Raw genomic sequence first — 25,055 nt, 5'->3', positions numbered from 1 at the left:
CCAAAGCTGCTGGAGGGAGACCAGGCAGCTCGATGCAACCAGCAGGAGTCTGTAATGATTTTAAGTGGTTATTCATAAAAGGTGCACACTTTGGGCTGGACACGTTGCACAGACAAGGAAGTTTCAAGCATTCAGAAGAAGCACTGATGTTCTCATACAACTAAACTGCATTTTCAGTGATGGTCTTTGCTATTTAAATAATTTCTTTAATCATTTACCGCCAACCAATTAGGTACAGACCAACTATCAGTCTGGCTGATTATCATGGCCCATATTTAGCATGTTTCCAATTAACGTTGTCTTTAATTTTATTAACTGATTATTGATAAATTAAATGCTCTACTTCAGGTCTGATCAGCCTCCTCTCTCTGTCTGTCATCACTCTGTGGTCTCAGAAATGTCTCTCAAACAGCAAAAACTGAACATGAAGTACAAGCTGTTGCCACAAACCAGGAAATTAGCTCTTCTCACAGTGGCTAAGGCTGTGCTAACGGCTAGTAGCTAAGCTAGAAGGCAGCTACAATTATTTGTGCTTTAAGATCTGGATGTTATTGGGCAAAAAAAGTGATACAGAAAATAGAAAAGAGAGAAGAACAGCAGACGAAACAGCAGGAGACACTGTTAAATCTCAGTGGATCAAACATAAAACAAGGGTTAGTCCTAATTTAATCACGCCTATTTCTATTTTACATATTCAGTTATTGTCCCCGTTATTAATGAAGAAGAATAGTTATGAACGACAGGTTCTCTGATATCACATGTTCTTAAAACATTACATCTAATACTTATCAGCTCCAAATATTGGCTGTCTGCCTTTCTTGATTACCAATAATCAGCCCTAAAAACACCCATAACGGTCGATCCCTACGACCAAAAACAGACAAGATTCAATCATCTTGTGAAAAGTTTGTCTTTTAACTGAAACTGTGTTATTTTTCTAAGCTAAACAATGTAGTTTTGGTGTCAAACTTAGTGAAACTGCAACTGAAAACTGACAGTAAACAACAAGTGAAGACACAAGAATAATGGTTCCACATGGGACAAGAGCTCCGATCTCACGGGTGAAGGTCCTGTTGCTGAGCTATGCCTCCATCCTCCATCCCTACATCCTATTCAAACTGGAAGCCATGTCCAAGGCTCATTATTAAGTTTGGGAACAGTTTAGTAGTATGGGGACCGAAGCGCTAAAGCTGCTTGTGTGTCTTCAAAAGTAGCAGTTCAAAAGGATCAGTTGTGAACAAACATGCAGATACTCAGCGGTGATGAGGGCTACTTTGATTGTGTGTCTTTTCAATATCTCCAACACAACGGGGTATACCTGTGAGAGATAACCTCAACAGCACCAGGACACAATATGACTTTATTCTGAGTCATTCATGTAATCCGCTTCAGAGATCAGACACCCGGAACGCTCAGGGCAGAAGAAATCAACGTCTTGAAACCGTTCCAATAACTAATAAACGGCGGTGCAGTGGGAGACTCACGGAGCAGCCATCTCTCCGATGGCATCTTAGACATCGGCACGGCACGCAGAAGTTGTGAATTAGCCTACAGCGAGTTGTACGTGTTTAATGTGAAAGTCCCTCTCGCACAACACATTCTTGTCAAAGAAAATTCTTCTTGTGGGAGGTGAAACAGTTGCACTAGCAGTGTGTCTGCCATCTTTGCTGTCACATTCCTGCGTGATATGCACTGGAGAGTCCTATCGCTCAGCCAGGCAGATTGTCTGAGCGTAACCTTCGGCGATGGCATGTGCTGGTTTCTATAGTAACCACATGCAATTTGTTTGAAAAGTTTTTTTTTGTGTGTGTGTGTGTGTGATTTAACCTTTTATGAAGTTTGTTCTCTCGAATAAACATTTGCGGAGAGCATAAGTGAGTGAAAAGAGATGAAAAAGAGAGCAATTTAAGAGTTCAGAAGTGTTTTCAACAAGCTGTTTGCAGTGAAGTTGGACACTTCCAGAACTAAAATTATAAATACAGACAAGCCAGTCACATAATAAGAGCCATAATAAGAGATATACGTCCAATATAAACAGCAGTATTTGTGTATGATGTTACCAAAACCTGACTGAAAAAGTCCTTAATGTCTGCTCAATATACATAAATAGATTCAAAAACAATGCAGGAACAAGATTTTTTTTTCTTTGCTTTTTTCCCCGACAGCCAAAGGCTTAAGAGAAAAGAAAACTAAATGACTTCATTCTTCTTGACAACCTTCTAAGAGGCTGTGTAAAATTACCAAACCAAACACATACTTCACCTCACTCAATGCAACATGATATAAAATCCAAATACTTGAACAAATCTGGGAACTAGAATGTCGTTTTATCGTAACTTTGATCAGGTGAACAAAAATCTTACTTGAACGTAGAAATAAGCTTCTTTTTGCTTTTTCAGTTGTTCAGAGTAACGTTCCACTGATCAAATAAGCAAATACAGATGTGCAACAAATTAAAAGGAAAACCAACGTGCAACAAGGAGCCGCCAGCTTAGATGTTTTGTGATAAAAATACAAAGTTTCTGAATTGGTTGAACACTATGCTGTGTGCAAAAATGACATAATCGGCACATTTTCTATGAAAACAATCACTTCCTGTCTTAAAATGTTTTAGATGTAACTCTACAGTGTTGATTCCATTAGAAAGTGTTGATTTCTAAACTCCCAAACTCTGTCTTGAACCACAACTCCCCACTGGCTGCAGCTCGAGCAGTTGTGATATTGGCGTAATTCAGTCATATATGTACAACTGGAAGCTGATTCCAATAAAAAATAAAGATATTAAAATCTTCACTGTGCAAGCTGACAGGATTGGTTCCTTTGGTTTGTTGCATAATGAAACCCTGAACGTCTGAATCTGGGTAATCGGCAGAGGTGGGCAGAGGATCCAAAAATTGTACTCAAGTAAGAATAACGTTAATTCAAAATAATATCACTCAAGTAGAAGTAAAAAGTAGCCATCCAAAAAAATCACTTAAGAGTAAAAAAGTACTTGGTGAAAAGACTACTCAAGTACTGAGTAACTGTTTGATTGTAATGTCCGATTTATTTTTTAGAAATGATGTGATCAGACAGACAAAATGTAAAATAATGTGCAAATTCTGGTATTTCCAAATAATCAAATAAAAAAATAAACAACATCTTTAAAAAATGTTAAGGCACAAGAAACACACATTTCCAAATCTCAGTTTTTCACAACATAAAGCTTTTGAAACAAATACCTGTAGTAAGGTAACGTTTTTATGTTTGACCACATTACTTCCAGTGACAAAATATACTGCATGCTGTATTAAACCCCCCCGCCATCACGCAACCTACCAGGCTGACGTCACGCTTCACTTCGCCTCTTAAAAAGAAGACAGAAGCCGGAGATATCCATGCTAATGCTATGCTAACGCTATGCTAATGTTGTCGGACTCTGAAGCAACATCAAGCTTCTCTAAAATGCTCCTGTGTTTTTCATTCCTTGTCTGCTACATGTGCAGAGCTCGTGCCGCTATGCTGCTACAGTTCGTATGAGGTCATGTGACCGCAGAGCGACGTCTGGTGAAACGGAGTCACGTGATGATTGTTGCTTCGTCTGATTGGTGAAACACAGTCGTTTGATACAGAGTTGGCTTTAATAAAAGCTTAATGTTGAAAAGTCATCTCTTGTCTGAGCCATTTCTATGCTATGCTATTTCCTGGGGCTTTCATTTTGAAAGCCCCAGGAAATAGCTCTCTAAACAGCATAATACTGTAATATTTTTTACAGTAAAAAACTGTTGTTGTAGAATACGGTAGGATTACTGTAAAATAACAGTGTGCTGCTGGCAACTTTAGCTGCCAGCTCTTTACTGTAAATTTACAGGGAAATTTCTTAGTGTGTAGATCCACTGGGGTTATCTCTCCGCCAAAACAAAGCAGATCTAATGTGGTAAATAAAAAAGTAAGGAGTGGAGTGTAGACCAGTGTAACAGAGTAAGAGTAGCGGTTCTGCTTCACAAATCTACTCAAGTAAAAGTAAAAAGTATGACAGAGAAAAACTACTCTCAGAAGTACATTTTTTTCAAAAAGTTACTCAAGTAAATGTAATGAAGTAAATGTAACTCGTTACTACCCACCACTGGTCATCGGTGCACTGCCATGGCAATGATTGTTTATTTCGTTCACATGTCCTCTTAGCCAGATATGGAACTACAGTGTTTCACATTTTGAGGAAAATATATTTTCTGTCACATTACGTTGTGACGTATCACAAATAGGATTCAAATACAAACAGATTTTTTGCCATTTATTTTAGTGATTTACTGCTACGTGTTTTCAGCCAACCAATCATGTTAGGCGGGATGAGACTCATTACACTGACAACCCAGAGAATGGAGGAGAAAATTCAAAGAAATGTCATATTTTAACCAAACGCACAATGATATTTTCCTGAACTTAAACATGCAGTTTAGCGAGTAAAAACTAAATGAAATCAGTGAGTGAAAACAAAACTTAAGTCCAAGAAAAATGGTCCCACATCGTCCTAACCCCATTGTCCTGGATCAAAGTCCTGTACTTATACCTCCATCTGTATCTAGACTTTATGGGTTTTTCGAACTGGAAGCCTTTCCTATGATGTCACAGTCCTTTTTCTTGGGAAGAAAATACATATCTTTCAAAATGTAAATGATAATGCAGTATATTTGTATATGAATGTAACTTTTTGGGGTTGATCTCTTAGCATACTGCCATTCAAAATTTTGGGGTCACCCAGACAATTCCATGTTCTCCATGAAAACTCCCACATTTATCCATGTGCCAACATAACTGCACAATGGTTTTCTAATCATCAATGAGCCTTTCAACACCATTAGCTAACACAATGTAGCATTAGAACACAGGAGTGATGGTTGCTGGAAATGTTCCTCTGTACCCCTATGGAGATATTCCATTAAAAATCAGCCGTTTCCAGCTACAATAGTCATTTACCACATTAACAATGTCTACACTACCTATCTAAGATTTTAGAAAGGATTGTTTTTATTCAGTTGCAACCTTTTCTGGAATCTAACAGTATTTTAGAAAATTTTCAGTCTGGTTTTAGAACGCGTCACAGCACAGAATCAGCTCTCCTTCAGGTGCACAATGACATTTTACAATCTCTGGACACTAAAAAGCCAGTACTCCTGGTGATGTTGGACCTTACAGCAGCTTTTGACACTGTGGACCACTCCATACTAAATTCTCATTTAGCTCATCATGTTGGTCTGCAGGGTTCTGTTCTCCAGTGGTTGAGCTCCTACCTGACAGACAGGACTTTCTCTGTGATGCTTGATGATCACTCATCTCTGCCTGCCTCGCTGTCATCCAGGGTGCCACAAGGGTCCATCCTTGGACCAGTTCTGTTTTCATTATATATGCTGCCGCTTGGAGCCATCATCGCTAAGCATAGCCTATCTTTCCACCTATATGCTGATGACATCCAGCTCTATCTGCCTGTGCTCCCCAATACTGCATCTGCTCTGGACTCTCTACATAGCTGCTTATCGGATATTAAACACTGGCTGGCCCAGAACTTTCTTCATCTGAACGAAAGTAAAACTGAATATATCCTCTTTGCCTCCTCCGATCTGCACCTCAACATACTGTCTGGTTCACCGCTGAGTTTCCCCATCAGTAATACAGTAAAAAACCTTGGAGTCATTTTCGATAGCGAGTTGAGATTTGGCAGACAGATTGCTTCCGTTGTCAAGGCTAGCTTCTTCCAGCTACGTCTCCTCACCAAGGTCAAGTCCTTCCTTTCTAAGCACGACCTGGAGAAGGCCATTCACGCTTTTATCAGTTCTCGTATCGATTATTGTAATGCTCTCTATTTTGGTGTCACACAATCATCACTCCGTCGACTACAACTGGTTCAGAATGCAGCTGCCCGTCTGTTAACCCGCACATCCAGACACACTCACATCACCCCCATCCTCTCCACCCTCCATTGGCTCCCGGTCCATCATCGTATTGAGTTTAAAATTTTAACATTTGTTTTTAAAGCCCTTCATGGCCTAGCTCCTTTATACATATTGGAGCTTTTAACCATCCACCGCCCCAGTAGAGCCCTCCGGTCGTCCACGCAGATTGTGCTGGATGTGCCCAGGTCCTGGTATAAGCAGTGGGGTGATCGATGCTTTGCTGTAGCCGCCCCAAGACTCTGGAACGAACTTCCACTGGAGCTCCGCATTATTACTGACCTGCCGCTTTTTAAGTCTAGATTGAAAACCTATTTATTTAGATGTGCTTTCGAATCTTAGGACTTTTTTATGGTTTTTATGGTTTTATGCTTTTCTTAGTTTTGTGTTTTTATGGGTTTTATGGTTTTATAGTAATCAAAAACTGCATTGTTTTGTTTATAATTCTGTCTGGAAAGCACTTTGGTCTTTTATGTTGTTGGAAAGTGCTCTACAAATAAATTTTTGATTGATTTTGATTGATTGATACACTGGATTCATCATTTATTTAATGGTATCCTCATTGAAAAAAATGCTTTTCTTTCAAAAATGAGGACATTTCTAAGTGATGCCAAACTTTTGAACGGTAGTGTACACTCTAAAAAGTATTTTAAATGACTTATTCCCACAACTTAATTAAATGCATGGGTGCAAAGTACAAATTCTAAGTTATTACTTTGATTAATTATTATACTTAGCTGCTGTAAACATTATTTTAATAGGCTGGGTTGACAAAATAATGATGGTGATTGCGATAACATTGTGTAATTTAAACCCAAATTTCTGCATTAGTTGATTTAAAAGTAAATAAAGTTTGAAAATGTGGAAAAAAAATATTTTCACAGTGAAACTTCTGATGTCCACATTTTCAACATTTTTGGGAAATCTTTGAATTTTTTTGGTGGAAAAAAAGAAATGTTTCTTTAGGAACATTCTCAAAAAAATCTACCAAAATCAAGCAAAATTTGCTGGATTTTGGTTGATTTTTATGTGAATGTTCTTAAAGAAAATATTAACAGTTTTACTGATATATATGGAATCACTTTAGATATTTTTAGGATTTTTTTTGGAAGATTTTTACTCATTTTTTGAAAATATTTATAGGAATTTTCTAGCCAAATTTGGGGGATTTTTAAAATAAAACTTTTAAGGGAAACTTTTAAGGAATTATTGTAATTTTCTTCCTGAAGGTTTTGCAAATTTTCAGAAATTTGGGGAATTTTTTTTTTGCAGATTTTTTGGATTTTTTTTCAGACAAGGAAACAATATTTTTTGGTGCCCGTAAATGAAGACAGCAGGAGGGTTAAAAAAAACCCTGAAAATACTACATGGAGCAACTGGATTTTATAGGTAATCAACTATGCTACCAGTCATAAGTAAGTAGAAATTAAAAACACCTAATAGTCTGTTGGTTGTCACAACCCACAAATATTGATGCAAATAACAACAAATATTACTTTTTTGGGTGTATAAAAACCACCATCTGGGCTTGTTATTAAGGTAGAAAGGAAAAAAAACACTAACTGATTTTCACCGGTGTGGTTCTTTTCTAACTATTTCAATGGACCACTGATGCTTTGTTGATGCTCTCGGTTCAGGTTTTCCTCCGTCTATCTGTGTGTGTGTGTCACGTATGTGTCAGGAAACTTGATTTCTGGCCACCTTTCAACGGCCAAGATGAATGAGCGCATTTACAGCAGCCACCTGTTGGGTTCGCTCTGCAATCTCCATGTAAAGGAGGCATCGGGGCGCGAGCTGCTTGTCATCTGGTTCCAGACCTCTGAAACGCAGAACCAAACAGGTGTGGCTCTGAGCTCGCTGAGGCTCGTTTCTGCCCGATGGAGAACCAAGAGATCAATCAAAGCTGCCTATACGCGCTCCAGAATATAAATGCCATCAAGTTACGTAGCAGGGAAGTAAATGATCCCTCGTTAGTGCCTGGTTAGTGCAAACCAAACTAAAACGAACCCTAACAGGCCTTCAGATTTAACTGGAACTAAATGCTAACTAAGCCTGATTCTTTTAATGAGCCAGATTATTAATGTCATTACAAGTTTCCATCAGTGGCTTGAGAATGCCTGGAAAGCTCTGCATGCATGTACGCTTTGGAAAGTGGCTGAAATGGAAATGTGATGTAAAAGATTGGGTATGTTGGAAGGCTGTTAATATCTATAACAGAAAAAAAAAGAAAATGAAAATTAAAAATTAAAAAAAAAATGAGGCGGTATTGAACCTCATTACCAGCAGCGTCAAGTTGGACTAAATGAGTTTCGGCCCAAAGTCTGTTGAGGCTTAATCAACTAATCAGGAGGCTCTATTAATGATGTGTGACCACTTTCATATGTTACATCGACTACATTAATACAACTAAGTGTATCTATTATGCATAGGTGGAGGGGAGATGAGCTGGAGGGGGAAAATATTGGTCACATCAGGGTTTGAGAAGCAGATATTAAGAGAGAAACAGCTGACAGGTGGTGTCGCTGCTCCAAGTTTAACCTCACCGCGGCCTTCGGAGAATTCACCCGAGAGCCAGAAACCTTCAGGGTGACTTTAGACGGCTTTCTCCCTCCTCTCTGTCGCTCTCTTTCGCTCTGTCCCTTATATAATGAATACAATTAACCTTTTGCGAGAGTTGTGCGTGTTGGCAGCAGGTTGGGGGAGTCAGTGGGGGCTGGCTGTGTTGGACAGAGATTGATTGATGTTCCTGTGGTCAGCGCACTCCGTCAGATCCCCTTTAATTAGCCCCACTCAGGAGGAATGATTAGACGGGGGAGTGGCAGGGATGGAGAGGGAGGACCGCAGGACGGAAATATGGGAAGGGTAGAGAAATAGAGGGAGGGTGAAAGATAAAGAGATGGTGGAGGGATAACCGGTAAAACTATAATCCTTGATTGAAGGTGGCTGCTTTACTGACAGCGTTTCCCGTAATAGCATCATACCTGTTCCCAAGGTTAGCTCCAATAACGCTAATTTGCTAGCTAAACAGTAACATTATAAAGCCTCATCTGCACCACCGCAAGGACGCTGTAATTACACACCAGCTCATCATAAAAGTAAATCATGATAAATTATAAAGCCTCATAAATTTGGGATGAGTAATGACACCCACATCTGGTGTCCTGACTGTCTGCATTTGCTTTTAAGACTTTTTTCTCTTCCTTTTAACGGTTTCACGATCTAAACGTGTACATCACACCATGCAGTGATAAAATCAGACATACAGCACAGCAGGCACAGCTCACTTGTGATTATGTTTTTGATTGTAGTGTTTCTGTTTGGAGGGCTGCACAGTGGCGTAGTGGTTAGCACTTTCGCCTTGCAGCAAGAAGGTCCCTGGTTCGCGTCCCGGCTTTCCCGGGATCTTTCTGCATGGAGTTTGCATGTTCTCCCTGTGCATGCGTGGGTTTTCTCCGGGTACTCCGGCTTCCTCCCACAGTCCAAAAATATGCTGAGGTTAATTGATCATTCTAAATTGCCCGTAGGTGTGAATGTGAGAGTGCTTGTTTGTCTCTGTATGTAGCCCTGTGACAAACTGGTGACCTGTCTAGGGTGTCCCCTGCCTTCACCTGAGTCAGCTGGGATAGGCTCCAGCCCCCCCCGCGACCCTAGTGAGGATTAAGCGGTGTATAGATAATGGATGGATGGATGGATGGATGTTTCTGTTTGGAGTAAATAGAAAGGTCATCGGCCTCACATAGCAGTGTGCTGCCGCTTTGCTTCCATTAATGAGTTCGGTTTGTGGCACACAGTAGACTTCAGCAGTTTGGACATTAAATATCACATACGCTAAAGAAAAAATAGTAAATTTGACACAATTTTTACTTTGTATTTTACTGATTTTCCTTTTTCCGTACTTAGGAAATACATAAAAATACTGAGAAAATTGCCAAAAATACACTTTAAATGTACATTTCTAATGTAAAATCCCATTAAAACCTGTAACTTAACAATAACATTTTCAATTTTTCGAAAGAATACTTTTTTTTTTTAAATGAAAAGACTGTTAAAATGCATTCACAAATTTTAAATTTCACATTTTTTGTCCAGTAGATAAAATTGTTAAACTCAGGTTTAAATGTATATATATATATATATATTTATGAAATTCGATACGGTTAGTGACAATTATCACAAAAAAGAAACATTGGTTTTGTAATTACAGATGTTTTCACAACACAAATGTTGATTTTTTTGTCTTCATAAGTGTTTAATACCTATAAGCACAGTAAATCAGTAATCAGTAAAAATAGTTTTCATTAATCTATATCAGGGCGATTCAATTAAAAATTCACTGGGGCCAGATTTTCAGATTAAGAACATGAGCTGGGCCGGATGTTTTTAGCAGACACTGAGCAAAGTTAATCATTTAAAATAAACACAAACAGATAACAAAGACACTGGATGTTTATTAACGTATTGCCACATCCAAAAGGACATAAACATAATAGAAGAGCAGTACTTAAACTAAACCTGTGCTGAAATACTGCTTCTTTAAATTTTACATTTCAAACACACAACTTCAACACATTTTGATAGGTAAATATAAGCACATGTTAAGGTGCATATGAACATAAAAACTAAGTGCAGATTAGAAACACCATCTTTTGTTTTGGTCACATCTGAAAGTGCATTAAAAAGTAACTTGGTTAACAGTAACTTTTCAGAACTTGAGACATTTTTCTTCTTTGGAAATAACAAAAAACAGAGTTTATCCCTATCCATATTTGGTCTCATCTGAGACAGTCACAGCTTCAGTGCATATAATCAAAAAAAATAAATAAACAGTGGGCACAGTGATATCCCTTTGAAACGAAATAAAGCTGACATCAAAGTGCATACTAAAGTGCAACTAAGTGAAATAACTGTCAAAACAAAATGTCTTTCTTAAATATTAAACTTATAATAAGCGAACATAAAATAGTCACATAAATACATAAAACTACCTTTAGTGTCTGCTACAGCACGCTGCTTTGTTGCACTTACCATGTCTCGAAGACATCTGTGGCGAGAATGTTTGACGTGTCAGACCTGTTTGATAGCAGATGTCACACTCGTCTTAACTTTATCGTCCGTTAAAACTTCATCCACGACAGCCAACATGCAGTCCTTCACAGTTTCTGAGTCTGTGAACAGCCTCTTTTTCGTGGCTCTTTCCTGAGCTGTGCAGGTCCGCTTCATTGTAGTACAGCTCCGGTTGTAAGATGCAGTCAAACTCTGAATTATAGCCGCTCTCTCATGACATCCCTCGGGAAAGTTTGTCCGAAACGCGGCATGTTTTTCCAACGTGGTGTTTTCGGACATTGTAATCTTTCAGCGCTGCAAAGCACTCGTTGCAGAGTAAACGCATTGGTTTGGCGTTCGGACTTGGTGGTAAATAAATAAATACTTGTCAGTCCACGCAGGATTAAACCGACGGTTTTCCTCGCCGATTTGTCGTTTCAGGATAGAAAAAGACATGCTGCCATTTTCGCCTGTATAGAACTGCTAATGTTAACTTTTCAAACGCGTCTCCTCAACGCAATGCATTGTGGGTTAGTTGCTAGGTTACGGCAAGTGTTGCATTCAATGTTCGCAATAATGTTGGAATTTTTTTAAGAACTTGTCGTCTCGAGGGTTGCTTTCGGGCCGCATGTGGCCCGCGGGCCGCTAGTTGAATAGGGCTGCTTTAGATGGTTGGAAAGGGGTCATTGATGGGTGGGCCAGTTGTGAGGGGTCCGCAGGCCGGATGTGGCCCGCGGGCGGCCAATTGAATAGGCCCAATCTATATATTTGACAAAAACTGTGTTTTTACTAATTATTGCGATCTCTCCGTCTAGTCTGTCTCTTATTTTTACAAACTGTAGACAATTTTTCGTAGGTGTAAGTATATTTCATTAAACATTAAAAACATTTTTCAAAACAAAAACATTTAATTAATGAGTTTTTTTTATGTGTTTAATATCTATAAACATAGCTAATACGTTAAAATACTGCTTTTTATATATATATATATATATATATATATATATATATATATATATATATAAACTGTATTTTTTATAATTATATTAGAATTTCATTGTTTTTGCACATGTAAGTATCTTTCATTAAACATTAAAAAGCCAAAAGTACATATGATTTCATGTAAAATTAAGGTCAGAATATGTATTATACTTATGGAATTTCTTTTTTTGTTTTAATAAAATGGCTGTTTATCATAATATTACAGTGTTTTTAATAATCCAGCTGCTGAAATTTTACATTTAATTTTTTTATTTTTTAAAAATTGATTTTTTACTGTAAACAAAGGCAGCTACAGTGGAGAAATATCAGTTTTGACAGCCTTATCTCTTATTTATCCCAGGGGCCATGGCATCTCTATTATCATAACCTGATTCTATGTGTGCACTGTGCTCAAAATATCCATCACAGCGTCATAAAAAAAAAAAAAAAGCTGCAAATTGACACTAAATCGAACCTGACCATTTACAGCTCCTCGCTGAGCTATAGGCGACGTCTCTGGAAACAAATCAATAAGGTACTGTATAGTTTTGAAGAGGTGTCCTTTGAATCTGATTTTAAATCTGGTCTAAATCAAACAGGATGAGAGTGTTCATTCTGATCGTGTTCTAATACCCACCACATACAATACATGACAGGTAATGTGGACTTCTGGCTTAAGCTACTGGAAATCAATAGGAAGTAATTTGTCTGGAGGCTCAGTGGGGGGAAATCCTCCACAGGTTAGTAGCGTTTTTTAAGGATGGATGTCTGATGGAGGCGATTTACGCAAATTATTACTATTTTATCTTCATTTCTACCAACTCTTGAAGCTATTTTCCCTCTCTGATGACCAACAGCGACTCAAAAGACCCATTTTATCACACATACATGATAAATAAAACCCTATGCATTTGCTTCCATGAAGGCTGGTTCAGCTGGGGCACCACAACTCTCTTTAGGGAGCAACACTGTGAGTGCATAAAAGAAAAACACGAGCGAGGAAACATAGCTACACATAATACAGAGCCGCTGAATGGTGCATTCTCAAGTATTAATGGCATCGGAATAGATGTGAACATTCAGTCTGTTTGTTAACATAATCAGGTGTCCTTGCGCTCACACAGAAACGTTTCATAATGCCAGCTGTGGATCACCCATTAGAGAGGCAGTGACACACACTCATAAGCAAACACACTACATGCGCATAATAAAACAAATGCAGTCTGCTCGCTTTTTTTTCTTCCCATCTTGCACTCCTGAATCACTCTCCCTCTGCTCGGCCACAGAAAACAAGGAGTGAGTGAGGGGAGAGAGAGGGAGAAAGGTAAAAGAAAATCTATTGTATCTGGGGGCTGTGGAGGAGAATGCCAGGGAGACAGAAAATGGACATTTTCAGCTGCAGCTGGGAATCCATTAAGGTCATCCAGAGAGAGACGCTGCCTCGCTGACTGTCTGGATGGTCGAGTCTGAAGCCTGCCAGTCTCTTACAGCAAGTGATTCACGTACAAAACCAAGACAAAATGAACCACAACTAATTAATACAAATAATCTCAATTAGGGATCCACCAATATCATTATTGGTAATCAAGAAAGACTGATAACCAACATCTGGAACCGATAGACACTAAATGTAATTAGTGATGGACTTTTTATCAGCCTGGTTGATTATCGTGGCCGATATTTGGTATATTTCTGATTATCGGTATCTGCATTTTTTTGGCCTTTGTGGCTTTATTTGATAGGTCAGTTAAGAGACAGACAGGAAAGTGGGGAGAAGAATGGTGGAAGACATGCAGTAAAGGGCTGTGAGCAGGAATTGAACCCAGGCCACTGCGTCGGGAACTATAAACCCTGTTCATGGTCACCCGCTCAACCAGTTGAGCTATCCGGGCGCCCAGTATCTGTATTTATATTGAATCATTACTGATACATCAAATGTTCTATGTCAGATCTGATGCCGCCTCTTCTCTCTGTCTGTCATCACTCTGTGGTCTCAGAAATGTCTTGCAAGCAGAAACTGAAGAAACTGAACAAGAAACACAAACCAGGAAATTAGCTTCTCTCACAGTGGCTAAGGCTATGCTAGCTGCTAGCGCCTAAGTTAGAAGGCAGCCATAGATTATCCTGAGACAGAGGCTGGAAAATGATAATTAATAATGCTTTAAGATATGAACCCTAGTGGATAGTAAATGTGGATGACATGGGAAGCAGTGGAAAAGAGGAAGATGTCTTGTCCAGAGCTGTGGGATATGGAGACGTTTAGAGTTAGCTTCACCATCAAGGCGGCCTATGATGTCCTACCAAGAACCTCAATCAATGGGATGGTGAGGACTCTACATGTTCTCTCTGCCCGACTCCAGCTACACTCAAACACATCTTAGTGGGCTGCAAGACCTGCCTTGCTCAAGGCTGTTACACCTGGGGTCACAACCAGGTGCTGAAGAGTCTAGCCCCCCTGCTGGAGACACAGTGCAAGAGTGTTAACGCCCTTCAACCTGCGTCGACCCGAAGGCAAGAAACAGCATTTGTCCGGGAGGGTGAGGGTCCTCTTGGGCAGTTGAGAAGGGCTGCGATTGGAGGATGCTTGTAGACCTGGACCAGAAAGCTCTTCTTCCCACCTGAGATCGCATTCACCAACCTCTGACCAGACCTGGTTCTACGTCATGGAGCTCACAGTGCCCTGGGAGAGCTCAGCAGAGGAGGCCTATGAGCGCGAAAAGCTGAGGTATATGGAGCTTGCTGCCGACGCAAAGCAGCGAGGCTGGAAGGTGAAGGTCCGACCAGTAGAAGTAGCAGAGGCTTTGTAGTCACCTGGACATCCAGGCTTCTCCAGGAGATGGGAGTACGTGGGAAGGCCTTGATTACTCTATTTTCCTAATCTTTCACTGTTTTATCACTTCTATTGCATATCTTAAAGTTTTATTAATTATTGCTTTCCAAACTCTGTTTGAGGTTAATCTATAGCTGCCGTCTAACTTTCATGCTAGCCGTTAGCATAGCATTAACCACTGTGACAGAAGCTAATTTCCTGGTTTGTGTTTCTTGTTCGGTTTTTGCAGCTTGAGAGACATTTCTGAGACCACAGAGTGATGACAGACAGTGAGAGAGAGAAGCTGCATCAGACCTGAAGTAGAGCATTTAATTTATCAATAATCAGTCAATAAAAACACCGATACTCAGAAAAACGACAAATATCAGTGACCAAGCTGATAATTGGTCTATCCCTAATCTGAATCAACCAATCAGTGGAACCACTCAGGTAAACAATGCATTGATTTCTGTTTCTGTGAAATTCTATTAACGCTGTTAAAGTTGACATAATCATTCATTATGGAGTAAACAAGGTAAACTACTTTCTATTAGTGCTTCATTTATAGCCCATCAATTTATCTGCAGAAGTGGCTCTTCACGCTTTATTATCACTTCATTCCCTTTCCTTTTATAGCTTTTATTCTCCATTGAAAGGCTCTTCACAGCCTCATCGCGGGTCCTTGGAGAATGGAAAGGGGAGCAGATAGCAGAAGTAGCACAAGCAGACCTCAACAACACCAAAAAAAAAAAAAAAAAAATCACTTATTCGAATTGAACAGTGAAACAATTGAGTGTGGCAATGAGGAACGGCAGCAGCAGCGAGGATTTGTAGGATGTGTCGAAGGAAAAAACAACAACAACATTCAGTTAGAAAGGGGAGATGGAAAATGAAAGTGAGTGAATGGGCTAATGGGAATCTCAAGGTTTTATTTGCTGCTGTGTTTATTCCTCATTCCATTTCCCTTCCCGCACACATGCACTTTAACCCTCCTCCTGATCTATACACAAACCCATTTAGGTTATTTATGGAGACAGCAAACAGAATAATATGAAAGGAAGATTTTTTTTAACAGTCTTCAATTTGTCTGGGTCTGGAGGAATCTGCCGTTTGGGGATTTTGGGATTGTTTACGGGAAATTACTGTTTAATGGCAGTCAAAAGGTGGGTTCCGCTTTAACCATAGCTTGGTTTCTATTCTCGCTTAGACTACGCAGCTAAAGTTAGAATCAGAACACATTAAGAGTCCAGAAACAGAACGGTAAATGGTAATACGTTATCCATTATGCCTTAGGGTTTGCTCTGGGGGTCAGGCATACGGGTTCTGTAAAGCGTCTTGAGACAATTTGACTGTAACTGGCGCTATATAAATAAAATTGAATTGAATTATACTGTCCTGGCTTAACCCTCTGAAATGGAAGCAGCTTCTTTCTTTGCTCCTGTCACTTATTTTCTCACTTTGAGCAAATTTTTCATGGCTATATAAAGCCTGGCACCTCTATGGAAACAGCACAACTATGAATAGAAGTAGAGAGAACTCAAAAATGTATTTTGTGCGGGATGATTTAACTATAATGCCATAAATCATGAAGAAACGAAGAAGAAAAAAATTTGGAAAAACCTGAAATCAATATGTACAACATTTGTCCACATGTGGTACAATGCTGGAACAAGAAATAATGTCTCGACATGCTACAAATATTGTCCTATTTACATTTTTATTTATTGTTTATTTATTATTATTTTATATATTATTATTATTTATTTTATTTATCTCCCATCTGCTTTGCGTGAACACTGCGTGCAGTTCAGCCGAAAAGTCGCAGAATTTTTATCAAGTGATTGTTGGTTGCAGATGAGTCACTAATGGCTTTACAGTTGCGTCGAGGAGTGCAGAATTTTCTGTTTATTACAGAATCTTTTTCGAGCACATGCTTTAATTTTGGCAGATATTTACATTTTCCTGTAGATGTGTAGTTCAAGGACCTTTGGAAAGTCAAAAATCCAATTTTTCTTTCAGTTTTCTCCATTTCTAGCTTTGAAAAATGGTGTAATTTTCTCGATTTTAAAATATAATTCGAGTTTCAAACTCAATAACAGGTTTTGGGGATCCAAGGGTTAAGTCTGGAAATAATATCTACTCAATAAATTGTTTGAAACTCAGTCATGTTTGTCAGAGTGTGAAGTGCAAAGCCCACACACATACTGTCATCTAGCAGTATTTTGCCCCCTGCTTTTCCTTCATCTCCATCCAGTTAGCATGCTGAGCTTGTCATCTCTTCCCCCAAGACATGGAATAATATTGTACTGAACTTGTGTTAATTTCTTCAGAGCTACCATGAAATTATATCTGCATAAAGGAAAAAAAAAAGATACGGATGCCTGATGGTAGTTCACATATGAGTGGAACAAAGAGGAGAGATGAGAGAAAGATCAAGAGTGTGACGAGAGACTTTTCAGGAAATACAGAGAGCTTAATTGTAAATATCTACCTGTAGTCTCTGCTTATTGTTTGATTTGCAAACAACATAAATGTAATACTGGTCTTATTTGAACACAATCACAGATTTTAAAAAGACGAGCCTTCACAGGAACAACAGAAATGGCAATCTTATTAGCTGTAAAAATGTTAATCTCATTTTCTATGTATTTTTCTGGCTTGTTTTAAAAAGCCACAACTGGCCTCCCAAAAAGAAATCTTTTGTTGTATTGCAGGGAAAACTAATTTTCACTCCTCAAAAATTGACAAGAGATGCAAAGTCGATCATTGCGAACCGGTGATGCTGTGACGGTCACGTCTCCCCATCATGCTATTTCATTTTCCTCTGTGAGTGACTGCTGATTAGATGACATGTCCCTTTTCTGTCTTTGTAAAGTCCTTGAACACGTTTTCTTTCTTTCAAATCCTGCCTGTCCATCTCATTACAGCATGAAAACTGCAGAAAAAGTTTGGTATTCCCAGAAGAAGAGGCCACACTTCACCAACCCAGCCAAGAAACCAATTGACAAACAAAAATGACTCTTGAGGTTTGATTAATAATTAACTCTCTTAATTAAGTTTCTAGGTTAATTGGCAGCATAAAGGCTGGTGCAGTGCCAGGTAGTTGCCTCTTGAGGATTTGGTTGTGTGATAGGAAGCTGTGCAACTCTGCTGTGCATTTGTAGGCTATCGAAGTGATCTGGATACTTACGAACCAAAACAAAAAAACAACCTTAATTGTATTGGATGGGATCTTCAATCTTAACTTAGTTGAATTCTAATTTGATGATAAATCTATCTGATTTCTCAGGAAGGAAAGCAGGATGGTGTGAATATGTGTAGTGAGTTGGTAATTGGATGCTGTGTCGGTGATGTTGCCGTTGCGTGACAGCAGTCGATGCTGAGCCTCCTGAGAGTGGCACTCCCAACAGCAGATCACTAAAACAGTGCCACTTGCTTACCTCTTCCAGCAGCACTCTTTCTTTCTCACGCGCACACCTACATGTTGAATAATAATGCCCACACAGGCCTTGCAGTATTGATCGGTTGCCAGAGGACACAGGGTCAAGTCGCTTGGTGCCAATATTTAAAGCAGCACTCAGCACTAGGGACCTCTACCATAACCTCATTAATATGGGGGTCTGCGCTGCTCAAATACTCTCCTGGCACAAAAGAAAGGCTGACTTGAGGAGAGAGGAGGACTGCATACCCACACACATATATAATACCATTTTTGCATGCAGATATATAAGGGGGAAATGAAAGGATCTCAATCACAAGTCACGAAAAAGGCGTACAAAGTGTGACAAAATGATATTGGTTGCTTATCATAAGATTCAGCAGCCACACAATAATAAAGCATATCACAGTGTTGCCCAATAATGTACAAGAAAAACAACACTTCAATTGACCTATGTTTCTTTTCGCAGTCAATTGCCCTCTGTTGCTGAATAAACCTCAAGCAAAGGACTAACATCAGATTTAGGAAAAACTCCAACAGAACCCCTTTCCATGCTGAAGACTGTGCTAAAAAAGTCCCATATATGTGTCTATGAGTTGCACAAGAGGTTCAGAACGAGGTGGGATGAAGTTGAGGATGACCCAAAACCAGGACGTCCGTCAACAACAAGAACCAATGCCAACATCCAGAAGGTCAAGAATATGTGCAGAGTGATTGCAGACTAACATTCAGAATAATGGGCGAGCAAGTAGGATCGAAAGGGGAGTTGGTCAAGGCCATCTTATCGAACTATTTTGGATTCTGAGGAATTCTTTGGTCTAGGTGACGCCATTGTCTTCCACTGGAGGCTCTAGACTTTGGTCTCAGAAAGATTTAGGTCTCATCCCTGGTGACGACATTGTCCAGAAACTCTAGGTTGCCCTCTACCTGTTCCACAACATCCCGGAGAGCACTTTGGGCACCAAATTCATGCAAAATCATCCAATAAGATGGTCCTGACTGGCTATCTGTCAATCCCAGTTGCTCAGCCATCATTCTGACTGTAAATCTGCGATCGCTCTGGACCAATTTCTTGATATTCTCAATGTTGGCATCAGTTCATGTTTCTGAGACGTCCTCATTTTGGTTCAGTCTTAACATCCAAGACAATCTTTTTGGATGATTTGGGCAAAGTTGGTGCCGAACCTGCTCTCCAAGAACCAAAAGACCCACAGTTCAGATGTGTCCCAGGATATTTTAGAGCAGTTAGAGGACAACCCAGAGTTTCTGGACAGTGTCATTGTTGGGGATAAGGACTGGACATAAAGAGCAAGCATGAGAGCCTCCAGGGGAAGACGCCGGTGTCACCCAGACTAAATAAAGAACACACGCCCAAATTGTCCAAAAAGACCAAGTCTCTGGTCAATTCCAGTCACTCAGCCATCATTTTAATCGTCAGTCTGCAATCACTCCACATTTCCTTGACTTTTTGGATGTTGGCATCAGTTCTTGTTCCTCCACAGGACATTGCTTGCTTACTGTACACATCCTCTAGCATTGGCAAGGGGTTCTCCTGGAGGTTTGCTGATAAAATTCTGGGTTGCCCTCTAGCTGTTTCAAAACATTGCGGGAAATATCCACACAGTGTTCTACTGGGTTCTTGGAGAGGAATTTGGGCACCAACTTTGCACAAATCGTCAGTGTCCAGATCTTCAAATGAGATGGTTCTGACTGACTCCCTCTTCAATCCCAGTTGCTCAGCCATCATTCTGATCATCAGTATGCGATCATTGCACACCAGCTCCTTCAACTTCTAGATGTTTGCATCCGTTCTTGTTCCTGTCCTGGTTTTGGGTCATCCTCCACATCATCCTGTCTTGTGCCAATCATAAACACATGAACAGGACATTGTTTGTTCTCTGTACACAACCTTCAGTATTGAGAGGGTTTTCTGCTGGAGTTTTTTTTCTCCAAATTAGTTAAAAACTTTCTGTTTTTCCTTTTCTCAAGGTTTAAGAGCACCTGACCAGAGCGAAAAACCCACCTGTGAAAAGAAAGATCAATTAAAGTGTTGCTTTTCTCATACTGTGTTGAAATGTTGGGCAAGACTATGATTTACGTCATTACTGTGAGGCTGCACAATCGGGTGATAGGCAACCAATGTTTCTTCTTCGTCAGACCTCGTACGTGTTGCCCTTGGCCTCTGCATTGTTAACTTTACTTTCTGTGACTACCTTTTAGTTTCCACACACTCACACATGCAGAACCGTGCTCGGCTTTGCACCTGAGTAGCTGTTTAATCACCATCACTCACTCAATAGCACAGTCAAAGCGGCCCCGAGGCTGCAACAGACAGTGTTAATCTCAAGTACTGTCCATTCTGATCAATTGTTCCAGCATCCGTGTGTCACATCTGCCCTTCCTACCCTGCTGTTCCCGCTCTGGTCTTATCTGTCTCCAGAGGCTGTAAAGACAAAGGTCCTCCATCAACGAGGCTGATGTTGCCTGTATGTTCGGCCTCTGTTGTTTCCACTTTCTCACATGTGAACACAACAGTTCAGCTAAGATCAGCTAAGTCTGTGTCCGCAGGCTTTCTTTCAATCCCCCAGTGCTTCATTTACACCGCCGTCTGAGCTCGCACATGCACACACAGAAATCGCTTGGTGCAGACACACTGCTCCCCGAGATAAGAGCAATGTTTGCCACATGATTAGGATCTTCCAGTTACCATTAAAGACGGTTTATCTCCTGCCCCATCCCTCATTCACGCCTTTCGCTTGTTCGCGGCCTCTCCAGAGAGAATGATGGAGGTCACAGAGCCACGAGGGGAAAGGAGAGGCAGAGGCAATAACAGAGAAAACAGCAAGCGCCATTCCTTTATTATTGGGCTGCTACATGATGAATATACTGTACAACTAGCTAGGTTTAAAAATGTGCATGCAGAAAATTATACGACTCTACAGAGACAGAAAACAATAACTGCACGAATATTAGAAGTGAAAAATGGTAAGATGCTTAGAGGTGTAGTGCTCTTTCTGCACTCTGAATCTGTAGTATATGATTTCAGATTTGACAACCTGAATTTGATAAGAAACAGACGCTGATGTGGCAGTTACTGCTGTACTACTGAACCGGGTTTATCTCAGTAAGACTAATTCCACTGACTGTTTTCGTTTATCAGAATTTCCCTACTACCTGACCTCTGTGGTATCTTAATCACAATAAACAGGACAATGCAGATGGTTTAGATTTGTATTTTTTTTCTTTAAACTTTTAGAGCAGCAAACCCTGCTGATGGGTTTAAAAGGCATCTTAACTTTCACCACAATTATACTATTTGTCAGACCCAAACACTGTACACTGCAGAACAGAGAGAATCATTAGATTTTCAAACGTCTTTGAACAACTCATCTGTGACTACCAAGCCATCTGGAAAATTAATCAAATCTAAAGCTAAAAATCCTCATATTTCATCAAAATCACTTTATTCTACATGTCTCATTTAAAAATTCGCCAAAAATAAACCGCTTGAACTAATTATTTTCTGCAAAAAATAAAACATTTCGCTCTCCTTGTCACAACAAGGAAGCCATTGCTCACTAATCTGCAACCAACGGTCCCATGGCAAAAATTCACAGACTATTCAGCTGAAAAGGGCTTGATTGCACTGAGATTTAGAAGACGAGTGTAAAAACTAATCAAAAAATGCAAACAGTTAAATATCTACCATATCTTTTCTCTAGCATCTTCAGCACTTGTGGTGTGCATTTTGATTCTAGGAGGTTTCAAGTTTTGCAAAATAAATAATCAAAGAAATTCAACTTTCAATCTCACTTTTTAATGATTTATAGCCTTTTAGCTATCTCATACTGCACTAAGGACATTTTTGAGATCTTTCTACTTCTAGCAATAGTTGCACTGTTGCCATAGAGATGCAGGAGTCTACAAAACAGCTAAAAATGAGCCCACAGTGAGTAACAACATGCAAAGAACGCCCAGAAACTGTTTGAGGTTCAGAGGGTTAAGTTGAGTTCAAATTATAATGCCACATGTGTCAAAAGACCAACCAATTGTTAATTTCCTTCTGAACATTTACAGCCAAACTAAAGTGAGAATGCAGTAATTGTTATGCTGTGGTTTGTTCGGCTTTTTAGTCCATTTATTTCAAACAGCGTTGTGTAAATCTCAGAAACTGCACATTTGGGATAAAGATTTTCTGGTATAATATAGCAAATGGCATAAAGGTAAATACTGACTCAGCTTTGAACAAATGTGTGTATTGCCTTTTGGATTTCAGAGCAAATTCAGGCTTCTGTCCCATTTAATATACTGCTATTCACTGTATCAGTCGGCCTTTCTGTAAGACGTCTATCTTGTCTGTGGATCAGTGAATCACTTTGCACTCACCTGTACTCCAGAGAAAAGCGTGTTAACTCTGTGCTGTTGTGGATCCATTTAAACTCCAGCGGCCAGCTTCCCTCTGCCATACAGGTCAGCACCAGCCGGTTGCGTTCCAGGTGGAGCTGGCTACGAACCGGTTCCGTCTTGAAGTAGGGAGGCACATCATCTGCAAAGAAAACAGTTTGGAATTAATCTTTTTAAATGACGCATCACGCTTCTAAAGTGAGCCAACAGAAAGCCCCTCAGTAGCATCTGAGCAAAGAACAGTCACTCTTAAATCCCACATTTATGTGATCCTGGAGGCAGAAATGTGAAAATGTGGGAGTTTTAGAGATACATGAGGGAGAAGAGCACATTTATTTGTCATGAACTTTCATTCTGAAAAGGTGTTCATAGACGAGGAGCAAAGGGTTCTCTGAATATGTGAAAATCATTTGAATGGGCAGACTTGAACAGAGATGTAGCTGTAGTTGATGCTTACAGCTATCTAACAGATTGTATACAGTCAGATGCTAAAATCTCATCTAAGATGAGGCAAATTCTGCTACCACTGGAAAGTAAACACCAAGATGCTAGGCTGCAGATGGAAACTCTTTCTGAACACGTCCCAGTTGGAGCCGCCTAATCTCCTGTGATGCACTGCTGCCTGTGCAGGGTGATTCTGACTTGCGCTGGGAGTGTCAGAGATATCTGGCTAACAGGGAGGAGGAAGCAGAGGCATCAAGTCATGAAGGATTGGCCCTGCATCTTCCTGCTCTGTGTATTTGTGTCACTAACTCATTGGCAAAGCGCAGCACTTTCCTCTGGGCAAGACAGAGCAGACAGGAGAGGAGTAAAGCCAAGGAGGAGGCATGAAATCCTTTCATCATTCGTTCGCCTCCACTCCGTTTCGCTCTGTCTTTCGCTGCCTCTGTGTTTCCTGAACACGCTCTGTTGAGTGTGAAGGAACGGATTGAGGAAGACCAGCGAGAACCTCACCGCAGGGCGAGGCACGTATCGAATGTGGCAACAGACACGCACTGACTTTTATATCTCAATCAAAAAAGCCTCACAGACAAACTGTCAGGGACCATTCGCGTTTGCAATATCTCACCCTGAACAGACGATGCAAAAATGGGAGCTTACTTGATGATCACTGTAAATATAGAACACATTAATTGGATGGTTGGATAATATAATTATCAAATTGACTGATAATCAGGCATTGAAATTAAACTGTCAAAATGATCTATAGTGCTGATATTTGGTTCCTCTCTTTCGGGTCGACAAATCCACTGGAGGTAGACTGATAAGAGTGAAGGAATGGGCGATGAGAGTGAAACAGAGTGAGAAACCTGAGATGATTTACAAGCTTTTCGCTTTCAATCAAGGAGTCAGATTTACTACCGAGGCCTCTGGAGGAACACGCTTAATTTCCTGAGAACATTTCTTTGTACAGCTCAGTCTCCCAAAAATGACATACCTGTACAATCAAACTGCATTTACGTTCTGAAGGTGCATAATTTTCTTCAAATTTACACACTGGAACAGACTGCGATGTACTAGAAAAGACTTTCAGTTGAAAGAAGGCAGGATTAGAGGACGGAGTCAGAAACAGGACTTTCACTCTGGAAACCAGTGTGAGACTATTATCCTCAGACGCAAGTTTCATTTTTACACCTTGTTTACTGTCTTTTGATTCGGTTATGTTTAGGTACCAAAATCAAGTGGTTAGGTTTAGGTAAATAGCATGTTTTGGTTTAAAACACAGCCTTTTCTAGACATTTTTGAAACTTCTCCTTTGTTTTAGTCCCACCTCATCTAATACAGGACAGCTTGGCTGAATTGCCTCACCAGTGAAGCTGTAAAATAAACAGCAAAGATACAGTCTGTTGATTTGAAACTTCATGCAGTAATTGACTATGCAGTTTAGCTGGGAGACGAGGGGTTTGCTTTGTAAGTACTACTTCAACTAATCAATCGTATGTAGTAAAGAGCTGAAGAATTAATCAATTTCAAATCAAAAATAGTAATTAGAAACAATTAGCGATTTGCAAAGGCTGCAGTTATAGCTATAAGTCAGCAGCAAGTATGATAAAGGGTTCAAAATGTAAAGTCAGGGGTTTCATAAATTCATGCCGTCCTCCTGGTGTCACAATAAAGACTTCTATTACATCTATTATATGGTGACAACAGAACTAAAGCCTGATTTACAATATTATGTATCAGATCAAATCACATTATCTGTCAGAAAAAACTGCAATCAGGTACTTTTGTCATATTGTTGAGTCCTAATAACCTCATGGAGGTACACAAGGTTGTAACACATTCACAGTTTGCAGTTATGGATGTTTTCTTTTAAAAATGTTGGTCATCAACTGGGAAATCTGATTCTTGCTTGTGTTATTCTCACTGCTATAAATGAGGAAGACAAAAATTAAAAATCCCTCCTGAGTATGCTGCAATAAATACACAGCACTGTTAAAAAACAGAGTAA

At 39.8% G+C, this 25,055-nt stretch overlaps 1 protein-coding gene across 9 annotated transcripts in view; it reads right to left on the bottom strand.

The window, feature by feature from the left end:
• The window catches only part of sdk2b (sidekick cell adhesion molecule 2b), a 375,818-nt gene that overhangs the window by 119,348 nt on the left and 231,415 nt on the right, over positions 1 to 25,055 (bottom strand). For 8 of the 9 annotated variants that reach the window (XR_008599389.1, XR_008599388.1, XM_055004189.1 and 5 more), the window contains exon 2: positions 22,586 to 22,745. Coding sequence is in view for 6 of the 9 variants with exons in the window: in XM_055004189.1 (XP_054860164.1) it covers positions 22,586 to 22,745 (160 nt within the window). In the remaining 3 variants the exon portion in view is untranslated. Of the gene's footprint in view, positions 1 to 10,952; positions 11,461 to 22,585; positions 22,746 to 25,055 lie in introns of those variants that run through there. The other variant, XM_055004193.1, reaches the window with a different exon arrangement.

This window comes from Amphiprion ocellaris, chromosome 18 (assembly GCF_022539595.1).
Source record: "Amphiprion ocellaris isolate individual 3 ecotype Okinawa chromosome 18, ASM2253959v1, whole genome shotgun sequence".
Classification (NCBI taxonomy): Eukaryota; Metazoa; Chordata; class Actinopteri; family Pomacentridae; genus Amphiprion; species Amphiprion ocellaris.
The sequence above is the reverse complement of the archived record's forward strand: the minus strand, read 5'-3'. Positions and strand labels throughout refer to the sequence as shown.